At 45.6% G+C, this 14,343-nt stretch overlaps 1 protein-coding gene across 6 annotated transcripts in view; it reads right to left on the reverse strand.

The window, feature by feature from the left end:
- The window catches only part of AKAP13 (A-kinase anchoring protein 13), a 345,810-nt gene that overhangs the window by 217,579 nt on the left and 113,888 nt on the right, over nt 1-14,343 (reverse strand). For all 6 annotated transcript variants that reach the window (XM_075345957.1, XM_075345960.1, XM_075345958.1 and 3 more), the window contains exon 3: nt 4,581-4,728. In XM_075345957.1, the coding sequence (XP_075202072.1) occupies nt 4,581-4,728 (148 nt within the window). The remainder of the gene's footprint in view (nt 1-4,580; nt 4,729-14,343) is intronic.

Here is a 14,343-nt window from a genome sequence, read left to right on the forward strand (position 1 = left end):
TCCTGCTCATGATATACCCCCATCCATCCTGCTCATGATATACCAAGATGGGGGTATTTCATGAGCAGGATGAATGGGGGTATATGGCCTGTGGCACAGAAAAAAAAATAAACGTTTATACTCACCTTTCCTCACTCCCTGAAGCACCGATCTCTGTCTCAGCTGCAGCGCCGCTGTGTGGAGCCGTCACCGTGTGTGGAGCCGTCACCGTTGTCTGCAGCATCGCGAATCGATGTCTTCCTGTCTGAGCCCGGTCAGCTGAGCTGGTGGACACTAGCGGCGCGCACAGCGATGACGTCATCGCTGTGCGCGCTGCTAGTGTCCAGATCAGCTGACCGGCACAGACAGGAAGACATCGCGCGATACTGCAGGGGGGACGGCTCCACACACGGTGGCGGGTGAGTGTACTGATTCACTGCTCCCCGCACTGATAATGATGCACGGGGGGCAGTGAATACAGCCGCACATGATCACTCCAGGCTGTAGTTGCCAGGGCTGTTAATTATGCGCGCACCCCCTGCCCATCATCCCGCCCACCTGTCAGCGCCGGTTTCGCTGAGAGATGATGGGCGGGAGGATGGGCGTGCATATGTAATGAGCGGGCCCACGTGGTCATGGCAGGCGCTGCTACAGCCTGCTCGTGCCCCAGATGGCCCGCTCCACCGCAGCCCCCACATTCCCGGCCGCAGCCCTATAGTAGTCAGACCATAAGACGCACCCCCCACTTTCCCCCAACATTTGGGGGGAAAAAGTGTGTCTTATGGTCCGAAAAATACGATAAAAACACAATACACAGACGTACAGTTTTTTCGCAGTATTTTGTTGACAAAAAAAAAAACAAAGCTTTGACATGTACGGGAACACAAATCAAATCCCCTTGAAACACAGCAAAAAAAATATCAAAACACACAGCTGTGTTCTATACAAAGAATTTTTACTGCCAAGAGTGATGGTTTTTAGCTGTAGAAGAAAAAACGCTATAAAAATGCCATGTGTTAAAAAACCCAGTATGGCTATGTGCACACGCTGCGTTTTTTTTACGCTGCGTTTGTGCGTTTTTGTCCGTTAAAAACGCACAAAAACGTACCCGTGGCAAAAAATCGTGGCAAAAAACGCATGTGTTTTTACCGCGATTTGCTGCGTTTTTGATCTCTGCATTTTTCTGTGTTTTTCCAATGCATTGCATGAGGGGAAAACGCAGAAAAACGCAGGAAAGAATTGACATGTCCATTTGTTTTTTTTTAAGCTCAAAAACGCAGCTTAAAAAAAAAGTTGTGTGCGGACAGCAAAAATGAAAACTCATAGACTTTGCTGGGGAAGCAAAGTCATGCAGTTTTGAGGCCAAAACCGCACCCGAAAAACGCGCAAAAACGCCACGAAAAACGCACTGTGTGAACTTACCCTAAGGCAGCTCAGCTAGTCAAACATCATATGGGCAAGAAGCTCAGTAACCGCACTGTCTGCAGAAGGATGTGCCTGATGTCTCTAGCCACGCTTTAATGGAAAAATGTCACAATTCATGTTGCCACAGATATAAGCAACATGATTTAGGGATCAGCTCCCTCACACAATCATATATGTTAAAAGGTCCAGGGAAGAGGCCTCTTGTAATAGAGGTATGCCCCGCCATCTGCTGCTGCCGACACAGGCAGACTAGACTTGTGTGTATCTAGAGAGACCTGTCTAACTGAGCGGGCGAACAGGAGGCAACTGGGAGATAAATCTGTAACCAGTAATCTTACTCCCGACTCCATTTTCAGCTAGGTTTTCCTATGAAAACGCTGCATGTTCATAATGAGGGAGGTAGTCTCTGAGTCATGCTGCCTGTGGTTTCGCCATGTGACAGGTTCTTTTTGTGCCCATGATGAATTTTACTTACGTTTTTTACACTATTTTCGCTGCGTTTTTCAGTACAAGCAAAGTGCATGGGATTAATAGAAATCTCACGCCTACTCTGCTTTCATGCTGCGTTAACTCACCTGTGGTGCTTTTTTCCAAATCACAGTTCAAAAAAAAATGGTCTGCACTAAGACAGAAGAATAGTGGTGCAAATGAAAAAACAGGTCCAATTCAAGATAACGAATAATTTCACTGCACTCATTGATTGTAATGCAAAAAAAAAAAAATCAAATTTATTGAAGCGACTGAAGTACACCATATCACCAGCCACAGCGTTGCTGCGCCGGCTAAATCCAGGACCTTTATCCTCAAGGCATTCTTTATCAACACTTTAATTCACTCAACCTCCATATCCCAGGCACCCATCTTAAGTGACTCTTGACTAAGACCCAGGTGGGGTCGAAACGTCAAATGAGTTTTCTGCACAGAATTTCCCCATAGACTTGCACTAGATGCGGAAAATTTACAGGTAAAATAAACGTGTTTTTAGTACATTTCCAAGGTGGATACGCTTCAAAAACGCATATAATCTTCACCTAAGAAGGTCAATACTAGGACGTTTAAAAAACAAAGCTCCTTTATGTAAAGTATGACCCACCAGAGACAAAAACACGCATATAAAAACCATGTTTAAAACAAAAACACAGCTTTTCCATGCCTCTTCAAATGTGCATGAAAATAATAAAAGTTGACAAATTTTTGTGCAACTCAGCGTTGCGAAAAAAAGTTTTTATACTGTACAGTAGTAAAAGCTTTGATGAACCAACTCCTTAGTGTTGCTACAACTGTCGTAAAAGAGGGAAGAGTTTGGCCAAGAGGGGGGCACAACAGAGCGCAACTGACAAATTTACCATAATTTACACCAAAAATGTGGAGATCGTTTCAACAGAAAAGTACTCCAGTATAATAGTACATTCCTTGTGAGTCATGCGGCAGCTTAAATAGTTAAGAGGCACGCAACTCTTAAAGGGAACCTGTCAGGTGCAATACGCACCCAGAACCACGAGCAGTTCTGGGTGTATATTGCTAATCCCTGCCTAACCGTCCCTGTGTACACTAGCATAGATACAGGGATCTTTAGAAAAAATATTTCTAAAGATCTTTTATCATATGCTAATGAGGCATTATTGTAGTTCCTACGCTCACTCCGCCCTCTTAGCACACCCACAGGGCAGCTTCATCAGCAGTGAGTCGCATACCTTTGTCCCCTGTCACTGCTGATCAGACGTCCTGGCTCTTCCAGTCATGCGCAGTATGAAGCTGGGTATATACATCTTGGCCTCAAAAGAGGTCTAGTGTGCATGACCGGAAGAGCCAGGACTTCTGTTCAATAGTTACAGCGAACACAGGTACGTGCCTCACCGCTCGCTGATGCTGCTGCATTGAATAGCATGTTAGTACATCCCTGTTGGCATGCTACCACGCTAAAAGGGCGGAATGAGCGCAGGAACCAACGCCCTTGCAACTAGTCCCTGCGCTCATTAGCATATCATAAAAGATCTATAAGAATACTTTTTCTAAAGATCTCTTTATCTATGCTACTAGATACATGGACAGTTAGGCAGTGATTATTCATATGCACCCAGAACTGCTCGTGGTTCTGGGTGCGTATCGCACCTAACAGGTTCCCTTTAATCAGTTTCATCCATCTTACCCCAGCGTATTACAAACCAAGGCACCATACAAGGCAGGCACCATACAAGGCACCATACAAGGTACCATACAAGCCACCATACAAGCCACCATACAAGGCGCCATACAAGGCGCCATACAAGGCACCATACAAGGCACCATACAAGGCGCCATACAAGGCACCATACAAGGCACCATACAAGGCACCATACAAGCCACCATACAAGCCACCATACAAGCCACCATACAAGGCGCCATACAAGGCGCCATACAAGGCGCCATACAAGGCGCCATACAAGGCGCCATACAAGGCGCCATACAAGGCGCCATACAAGGCGCCATACAAGGCGCCATACAAGGCACCATACAAGGCACCATACAAGGCAGGCACCATACAAGGCACCATACAAGCCACCATACAAGCCACCATACAAGGCACCATACAAGGCACCATACAAGGCACCATACAAGGCACCATACAAGGCACCATACAAGGCACCATACAAGGCACCAGTCTTGATGAATCGGGGGCTGATATGATGTTTTTGTGCTATATCTAAGTCTCACATGTAACTCTCAAACTGTCTATTTTGCCTGGGGCTCCATCTTTTTCTTTAAAGCCTGGCCCTAGAAGTGCACTAATTAGACTAACTCTGGTAATTATGTGATTACGAGAACATCATTTTGGGTGGTTTCTGATTTTGGCTTCACGCTGTACAATGCACTAATTCAATGTGATCAGTCTGCCGTTCCCAGACTATAAACACAAGTACAAGCCGCCTCCAGCACACAAGCAACAACCAACTCTTGGATCATATCTTTCCAGTCATTTTCTGAAGACTGATGCATATCAATTAAAGCATCTGTCTCGCACATTCTTCCTCAAAAAAAAACATGTAATTAATTATGTATAGTATTGGCTATAAAGATTTAAAAGCAATTAAAATTGCATGCATATTCCTTTAATGTTATTTTTAGGGCAAAAATCAGCAGACCTGCATACACAATGTAAAGTCTTAATGAAATAGCATGGGATGGAAGCGTCTTACCGGGAGTGACCGTCTCTAGGGTCGCAGCGTCTACTTTACGAGCACTTGCTAAATGTTTCAGTGTGGAGCCGGCAAACAGCAGGTAGAACACGGCATCGTCTTCCAGCTCGCTCTGCTCGGTGAGGCTCACTGTAAGGACACAGTCACCCTGAGAGGCCAAACAAAAAGCCAGTTAGTAATCCTATTCATTCTAATGGTTGTACAAAACACGGACTTACTGCTAGTCACTATTCATCAGCTGTAAGAAAATAATTATCGGTAATATGCGTGTAGAGAACAGATGGAAAAGACCTTGCGTGGCTGTAAGGTACTGTGTAAAAGTGGTTTCATCTTAGATCATTCAACAGGGTTTCCAAATCTACATGGTGCGCACATATCCTAAGAATTCACATGCTGTAGATTTCATAATGTTGCAGTTTTCAAGTTCAATCACGAAAAAAATAAAATAAGAAGTATGGTTTACAATACGATCTAAAGGCAAACATTTAGTGGCACCACATGTAAGAGAAATGCTATGCTTCTCAGTGAATAATCCGGGGAAGTTTCTGGTGTTGGACAGCAAATAGAGCACAATGGACAATGCTGTATTTGCTGTTGCAAATACTGTAAAATGCACCAAACTCCTAACCCGAGATTCAAAACACGGGTATTGGCTCAGCCAACATAAATACGGACGAAATGCCAAATCTATGGCTCGGTTCACATCTCATTATTTTGGACACATCTCAGGTACATGTCAGCGGTGTATTGCATCGGCACGCCTTTTTTTCTCGCTGTACAGTGGAGCTGTGTATAGCTGTACACAGTGAAGTATATTAAAAGAAAAACAAAAAAAAACCCAAAACAACGAATACATTTTCTGATCTTTCACAGAACAAGCCCCAATGGCTCCATGGTCGCCCACTTACTCAGGATCAAACCTGTGCTTCACATTCACGTCCTATGATTTTCAAGGATAGAACATGAACTCTTTATTGTCTCTGGTGCGCTTAACTTTTTTTTGTAGACAGTTTTTTTTTTATCCGATTTGTGGACTGATCTCTCACAAGTAGATGGGTCTGGGGACAAAGACAATTAAGCACAAGGGACCATCTGAATGTGGCCTGTTCTATTACACTCTTATGGATACAAGAAGCACATGAAAATCGGTCCATTTAGAATCATAGAATGGTAGAGTTGGAAGGAACCTCAAGGGCCATTGGGTCCAAACCCTTTGAGCGCAGATCATCCTAAATCATTCCAGCCATATGTTTATCCAGTTTCTGCTTGAAGATTTCCATTGATGGAGAGCTCACTACCTCCCATGGTTGCCTGTTCCACTCTCTGACTGCCCTCACTACCTCCCGTGGTCACCTGTTCCACTCTCTGACTGCCCTCACTACCTCCCGTGGTCGCCTGTTCCACTCTCTGACTGCCCTCACTACCTCCCGTGGTCGCCTGTTCCACTCTCTGACTGCCCTCACTACCTCCCGTGGTCGCCTGTTCCACTCTCTGACTGCCCTCACTACCTCCCGTGGTCACCTGTTCCACTCTCTGACTGCCCTCACTACCTCCCGTGGTCGCCTGTTCCACTCTCTGACTGCCCTCACTGTCAGAAAGTTTTTACCAATGTCTAATCTAATCTCGTATGCCAAAAAAAAAATACAAGACGTCTGGATGACGCCCTACCATGGGGTGTGTGCAGCCTAATTTTTCCCCATGAAATCTGCAATGAAGCTTCTGATGAATGAGTGCATGTAGCCTCCTAAGCAGATTCTCCTTAGGGCTCGTGCGGATGAGCGTATAATTCGTATGTGTGCTGTCAGGACTGTTCAGATGAATGATTTTTCTCTTGGTACGACTGTCCATGAGAAGGAAGAAAAAAAAATGTTAAAAATAAACTTGCAGCATGTACAATTCTCTCTAGAGTCTTGGATGAGCTTTGACGATTGTATGGGTGCATTTTAAAAAAAATAAAATAAAAAAATCCAACATCTGTGTGGCACCCAGTTATTTACAGATGCATTTCTATTATTAACCTAGGAAACATTAATTTTGTACATTTTTCATGTAGATGAAAACAGATGGCACATAGATGTCACATGAATGTAAAAAGTGGACACACAGATGAAAATCGGCCATGTTTTCTGGATGAATCACGGACTATTTTTCATATGCTCATCTGCAGCTGCCCTTAGGGTCAGTTCCAGACATCCAAAAATCACCGAGTAGAAACCATGTTGTCTGGGCAGGCCTTAGGTCTCTTGATCCAACCGAACAGCTTGATAAGTAATATTATTATTAATAATATTATATTATTATTAATAATACTACATGCCTCTTGGCCGCCGCCGTCGTCCCAGACATGGTAGTCCATAGTTGGACCATGACCTTTAAGCAAATTTTCAGGAAGGAGTTTAAACGGAACCTGTCAGGTGCAATATGCACCCAGAACTACGAGCAAGCGCACTATGAAGCTGAGTGTATGAGTCCTGGCTTCAAACCTATGTAGTGTGCATGACCGAAAGTCCGGGATCACGTGCACTGAGTCGAAATCAGGACTCAGATGTGATGGCCATAATGTGACTCTGCGCATTCATTAGCATGTCAGCACACCCACAGGGGCGTACTAACATGCTAACGGGGCCAACTAGCCAGGGGAAGTCACGGCCTTGCAACTAGTCCCTGGCCTCATTAGCATAGAATAAAAGATCTTTAGAAATACGTTTTCTAAAGATCTCTTTATCTATGCTAGTGTATACAGGGACGGGTAGCCAGGGATTAGCAATATGCACCCAGGACTGCTCATGGTTCTGGGTGCATATTGCACCTGACAGGTTCCCTTTAAAGAAATAAATTTCATAAAGTGAGCAGGACAAACACACAGACAGTGCAATACATTTTGTACACCGATTTAGTGCCCAAAACCAGTATTTTTTTTCTTTTTTCTTTTTACATCGGCTTTGATTACATACAGCATGTTGAAGCATTTTATAGGCATATTTTTGCTAAGTAACAAGGAGCGCTGCAGCCTAGCTAATACAGCCTAGTCTACTAAAACAAAAGGGAGGCCAGTGTTTCTGATCACCAGAAATATAAATGACTGTCTATAGTCTATACCAGGGGTGGGCAATTAATTTTCCCATGGGGCCGCATGACAAATTGGGATGGTTTTAGAGGTCTGGACTAATATCAGTTTTACCCAATACTGTATATAGTATATATACTATCCCTTCATAAACAAACAGTAAGTTACGGACTGTGTGACCCCTTGTGGCCCTGCACGCACACACGCAGACATGTCCATTTTTTTCTCCAGCAGCACGGGTGTCACACAGATCGCACACTGATGTGATCCGTGTGATATCAGTGTGACAAGTACCAGAGAAAACACGGGTCTTTTTAATAAAAAGATTTTCTATATTTACCTCTCTCCAGCGGTGCTGTCTCTGGCTCTGCTGCCTCCCGCTCCTTATCACCGGTAATTATACTCACTGAATATTCACTGCAGTGAGCAGCTGGAAGCAGGAACATCTCGGGGACTCGTCACAGTTTCCAATGAACTCTGATGAACCCGTGGAGCTGTAGCGTGGGTGTCGCAGGGGGATCATCAGAGTTCATTCGAAACTCCGATGACCTCCTGGAGGTCACTGTGCTTGCAGAATACTCACCTGTCCCTGTGGTGATGCCCTCAACGGTGCTGTGCCCGGCGCTGTAACCTTGATGCTCCGGCTTCCAGGTCCTGAGCGCGGTGAATAATCGATGAATGAGCGGGGGTCAGGAGCAGGAGGCAGCAGAGCCGAAGAAAGCAGGTAAATATGGAAAATCTTTTTATTTCACAGACTCGTGTTTTCTCCGGTACCTGTCACATGTATGCAAACAGGTACCGGAAAAACGCAATCAGGCCCTGTAATGGCGGCATGCCGCTGCAGGGGGCGGGGAGGGAGCGCGTGGTACCCGATGTAACTCCAGTGCCACTCGCAGTTACGGGCTTTTCTCTGCGCTGATTCTAGGTACCAGACCCGCACTAGTTAGGTTTGAGCTCCACACGGAGCCAATGCCGGGAGCACCACATTCAAGTGTCTGCTCTCAGCAGCAGTGGTGGACGCTGACAGCTTGGGGCCCCTGTGCAAGAAATTGTATCTGGCCCTCCTTCTATGGCGACAAAGCTGCATATAGTATAAACACACACACACACACACACATACACATACACATAAATACATATACTTACGTATACACACACACGCACGCACGCACTATATACATATATACACAAACAATCCCCATATACTACATCACTACACCCCTATATACTACATCTGTAATGTACATCACTACATCCCCATATACATCACTAGACCCCTATATACTACACCTGTAAAACTACATTCCCATATACTACATCACTACACCCAAATATTAGTCACCACTTACCCTCCTTCCCCCATTGTCTCCTCTGGTTACTAGTCACCAATCAACTCTCCCTTCTCAGGCACCTCCGTACGGGCACCCACCGAGATGCTTCTTCTCTTGTACGGGCCTCCCTCGCTGCTTCTCTCCGTACGGGCCCCGGCTGCTGCAGCTTCTTCTCCTGCCGGGTGGGAACTTTGCAAATGACACACACGCGCGCCATACTGACGACTTCGGTGCACGCGTGTGTGTCACAGAGAAAGGTGCCGGGCAGGGAACAGAGGACAGATTCCTGCGTTCCGCTGCCTACACTATGCGGCGCTGCAGGATCGCTCCCTGCCCGGCACGCAGGGTGTGATGAGGGCAATCTGACTACAGGCCTCCTGGAGCCTGGAGCTCCGGACAACCGGTCAGATTGCCCTCATCACTGATCGGCCAAGTAAGGACGCCCTGAGCAAGGCGGGCCGGTCACAGACAGTAGGCGGGCTGGATGTGGCATGCGGGCCGCCCCTTGCCCAGGTCTGGTCTATACGGATATCATGGTGAACGTCCTCTACAACCTAAACACACCTAATAGACCTCTGGTGCTGGGAATGACCAGCTCTATACCACATACCTGCCGCATGGGATGTCGTGTGTGTTAGAGCGTGGGCTATTTCAGATATGAGCACTGGTGGGCTGACAGACAGCCTTCATGTCGGAAAGCAGCACTGACAACTCCTGACTCCAGAGGAGATAATGTGGATAAAGAGACTTGCCAACGTGTGGTACAACATTACATCAATGCTTTATAAGCCAAAAAGGAAAACGGCTTAATTTTAAATACCATCTTTAAAAAAAAAAAAAAAAAAAAAAGATGCTAAAAACTGTAAAATGTGAAGTAGAATCTACACTAAAGGGACTGAAATGTATCAATATTAGAGAAAACAATGGGCACAGGAAGAAGTAAAGGGAGGACTTTTCAGGACATCCGGGGACAGGTGGTAATTCGCTGGTTGCACGAGGTCCCGTAGAACGCTGCATGCTGACTACCCGGCCGTCTCTGGAAGCTGAAGCTTCAAATGGCAGAAAAATAGGAAAATAATGTATAAGAACAAAAAAAGCTAAAAGAAAAAGGACTCCTACAAATTTGTAAAAAGTACAGTTTATCCAGCGAAATGCAAGCCCTTAGGCGGTGTGCACACGTTGCATTGTTAGGCTATGTGCGCACGTTGCGTACAGTTCACTGCAGAAATTTCTGCAGCGATCTGAAGAGCACACGTGCGCTTTAAATCGCTGCAGAAATGTCCGTAGTGAAGCCGATTCCATGCGCTCTGCCTGCAGCTCCTCCCATAGACAGAACAGGAGCTGCCGGCAAAGCGCACGGAAGAAGTGACAAGTCACTTCTTTTTACGCAGCGCTTCGGCAGTAGCCGAAGCGCTGCGCTCTAAAACGCCACGTGCGCACGGCCCCTGCACAATCTCCATAGACTGTGCAGGGGACGCAGGACGCATGCAGTTACGCTGCGCTACAAAGCGCAGCGTAACTGCATGTATTTACGCAACGTGCGCACATAGCCTTATTGTGCTTTTTTTCATGCGTTTTTACTGGCAGATTTTCACAAAGTGTAGGGCACATGTTCAGGATTTTTTCCTTGCAGATTTGACTGCAGAAAAAAAAAAAATCTTTCTGCGTTTTTGTCTGCATTTTACCAGTGTAATCAATGAAAAAAAATAAATAAAAACAACGCATAAGGCCTTACGTGCAGTGTGCGTTTCTTTTAGCAGATTTGGTGCAGATTGTTGTCCAAATCTGAACGTCTTTCTTCATGTCAGCTATACCAGCAAAGTGAAAGATTATTCTGAAGTGTTGTGTGCATGTTCCAATTTTTTCCTTGCAGATTTGGTGCAGAAAACAATCGGGGCATTTTTTCCGGCGTGTTTTAAGCTGCTTTCACACATCCGGTTTTAGCTGAGCAGCACAATACGGCGCTTTGCAGAAAAAACGCTACTTTTTTTTGCCGCCAGTTGCGTTTTTTCCGCATAGACTTGCATTAGCGCTGTATTGTGTCGCATGGCCTTGCGTTGCGTCCGTTGTTTGCCGGATGCGGCATATTTAGCCCATGCGGCGGCCGGATGGAACGTTGCCTGGCACGTTTTTTTTTTGTGCGGCGAAAAAACCGCATCGCGCCGGATGTGGTTTTTTGAATTGCGCGTGCTCAGTATCAAGCCGCATCCATCAAAAAAACGGATGGGCCGCATGGAAAAACTTATGCAACTGATCCATTTTTTTTCGCCGCATCCGTTGCATAGGTTTTTGAGCCAGATTGAGCCGCACTGCAAAAGCCGGATGTGTGAAAGCAGCCTTAAGGGTGCTTTTCACGAGACGAACTATTGTGCGATGCATCGTTGGGGTCACGGATTTCGTGACGCACATCCGGCATCGTACACGTCGTCTCGTGTAACACCTCTGAGCGACGCAGTATCGCTCACAAATCGTGAGTTGTGTACGCGTCGTTCAGTTCCATAATATCGTTTACTTACAATGGCGCTGATTGTTCATCATACCCGGGGCCGCACACATCGCAGTGTGTGACACCCCGGGAACGATGAACACATCTTACCTGCATCACACGGCACCCGCCGGCAATGCAGAAGGAAAGAGGTGGGCGGGATGATTACGTCCCGCTCATCTCCGCCCCTCCGCTTCTATTGGCCAGCGGCTGGGTGAAGTCGCTGTGACGCCGAACGTCCCTCCCCATTCAGGAAGATTATGTTCGCCGCCCACAGCGATGTCGCCCAGGAGGTAAGTACGTGTGACGGGGGGTTACCGTCTTTGTGTGCTATATACATATACATATACATATTATATATATATATATATATGCAAATAAGTTAGAGCCTGCAAACTTCAAACAAGAGCAGGATTTATTAACAGATGCATAAATCTTACAAACCAACAAGTTATGTTGCTCAGTTAAATTTTAATAAATTTTCAACATAAAAGTGTGGGTCAATTATTATTCAACCCCTAGGTTTAATATTTTGTGGAATAACCCTTGTTTGCAATTACAGCTAATAATCGTCTTTTATAAGACCTGATCAGGCCGGCACAGGTCTCTGGAGTTATCTTGGCCCACTCCTCCATGCAGATCTTCTCCAAGTTATCTAGGTTCTTTGGGTGTCTCATGTGGACTTTAATCTTGAGCTCCTTCCACAAGTTTTCAATTGGGTTAAGGTCAGGAGACTGACTAGGCCACTGCAACACCTTGATTTTTTCCCTCTTGAACCAGGCCTTGGTTTTCTTGGCTGTGTGCTTTGGGTCGTTGTCTTGTTGGAAGATGAAATGACGACCCATCTTAAGATCCTTGATAAAGGAGCGGAGGTTCTTGGCCAAAATCTCCAGTTAGGCCGTGCTATCCATATTCCCATGGATGCGGACCAGATGGCCAGGCCCCTTAGCTGAGAAACAGCCCCACAGCATGATGCTGCCACCACCATGCTTGACTGTAGGGATGGTATTCTTGGGGTCGTATGCAGCGCCATCCAGTCTCTAAACGTCACGTGTGTGGTTGGCACCAAAGATCTCGATCTTGGTCTCATCAGACCAGAGAACCTTGAACCAGTCAGTCTCAGAGTCCTCCAAGTGATCATGAGCAAACTGTAGACGAGCCTTGACATGACGCTTTGAAAGTAAAGGTACCTTACGGGCTCGTCTGGAACGGAGACCATTGCGGTGGAGTACGTTACTTATGGTATTGACTGAAACCAATGTCCCCACTGCCATGAAATATTCCCGGAGCTCCTTCCTTGTTGTCCTTGGGTTAGCCTTGACTCTTCGGACAAGCCTGGCCTCGGCACGGGTGGAAACTTTCAAAGGCTGTCCAGGCCGTGAAAGGCTAACAGTAGTTCCATAAGCCTTCCACTTCCAGATGATGCTCCCAACAGTGGAGACAGGTAGGCCCAACTCCTTGGAAAGGGTTTTGTACCCCTTGCCAGCCTTGTGACCCTCCACGATCTTGTCTCTGATGGCCTTGGAATGCTCCTTTGTCTTTCCCATGTTGACCAAGTATGAGTGCTGTTCACAAGTTTGGGGAGGGTCTTAATTAGTCAGAAAAGGCTGGAAAAAGAGATAATTAATCCAAACATGTGAAGCTCATTGTTCTTTGTGCCTCAAATACTTCTTAATACTTTAGGGGAACCAAACAAAATTTGAATACTACTCGTAGGCACTGTAATTATATATATATATATATACACATATACACATATACACACACACATACAGTAGTTAGGTCCAGAAATATTTGGACAGTGACACAATTTTCGCGAGTTGGGCTCTGCATGCCACCACATTGGATTTGAAATGAAACCTCTACAACAGAATTCAAGTGCAGATTGTAACGTTTAATTTGAAGGTTTGATCAAAAATATCTGATAGAAATTGTAGGAATTGTACACATTTCTTTACAAACACTCCCCATTTTAGGAGGTCAAAAGTAATTGGACAAATAAACCAAACCCAAACAAAATATTTTTGTTTTTAATATTTTGTTGCGAATCCTTTGGAGGCAATCACTGCCTTAAGTCTGGAACCCATGGACATCACCAAGCGCTGGGTTTCCTCCTTCTTAATGCTTTGCCAGGCCTTTACAGCCGCAGCCTTCAGGTCTTGCTTGTTTGTGGGTCTTTCCGTCTTAAGTCTGGATTTGAGCAAGTGAAATGCATGCTCAATTGGGTTAAGATCTGGTGATTGACTTAGCCATTGCAGAATGTTCCACTTTTTTGCACTCATGAACTCCTGGGTAGCTTTGGCTGTGTGCTTGGGGTCATTGTCCATCTGTACTATGAAGCGCCGTCCGATCAACTTTGCGGCATTTGGCTGAATCTGGGCTGAAAGTATATCCCGGTACACTTCAGAATTCATCCGGCTACTCTTGTCTGCTGTTATATCATCAATAAACACAAGTGACCCAGTGCCATTGAAAGCCATGCATGCCCATGCCATCACGTTGCCTCCACCATGTTTTACAGAGGATGTGGTGTGCCTTGGATCATGTGCCGTTACCTTTCTTCTCCAAACTTTTTTCTTCCCATCATTCTGGTACAGGTTGATCTTTGTCTCATCTGTCCATAGAATACTTTTCCAGAACTGAGCTGGCTTCATGAGGTGTTTTTCAGCAAATTTAACTCTGGCCTGTCTATTTTTGGAATTGATGAATGGTTTGCATCTAGATGTGAACCCTTTGTATTTACTTTCATGGAGTCTTCTCTTTACTGTTGACTTAGAGACAGATACACCTACTTCACTGAGAGTGTTCTGGACTTCAGTTGATGTTGTGAACGGGTTCTTCTTCACCAAAGAAAGTATGCGGCGATCATCCACCACTGTT

This window comes from Anomaloglossus baeobatrachus, chromosome 4 (genome assembly GCF_048569485.1).
Source record: "Anomaloglossus baeobatrachus isolate aAnoBae1 chromosome 4, aAnoBae1.hap1, whole genome shotgun sequence".
Classification (NCBI taxonomy): domain Eukaryota; kingdom Metazoa; phylum Chordata; class Amphibia; order Anura; family Aromobatidae; genus Anomaloglossus; species Anomaloglossus baeobatrachus.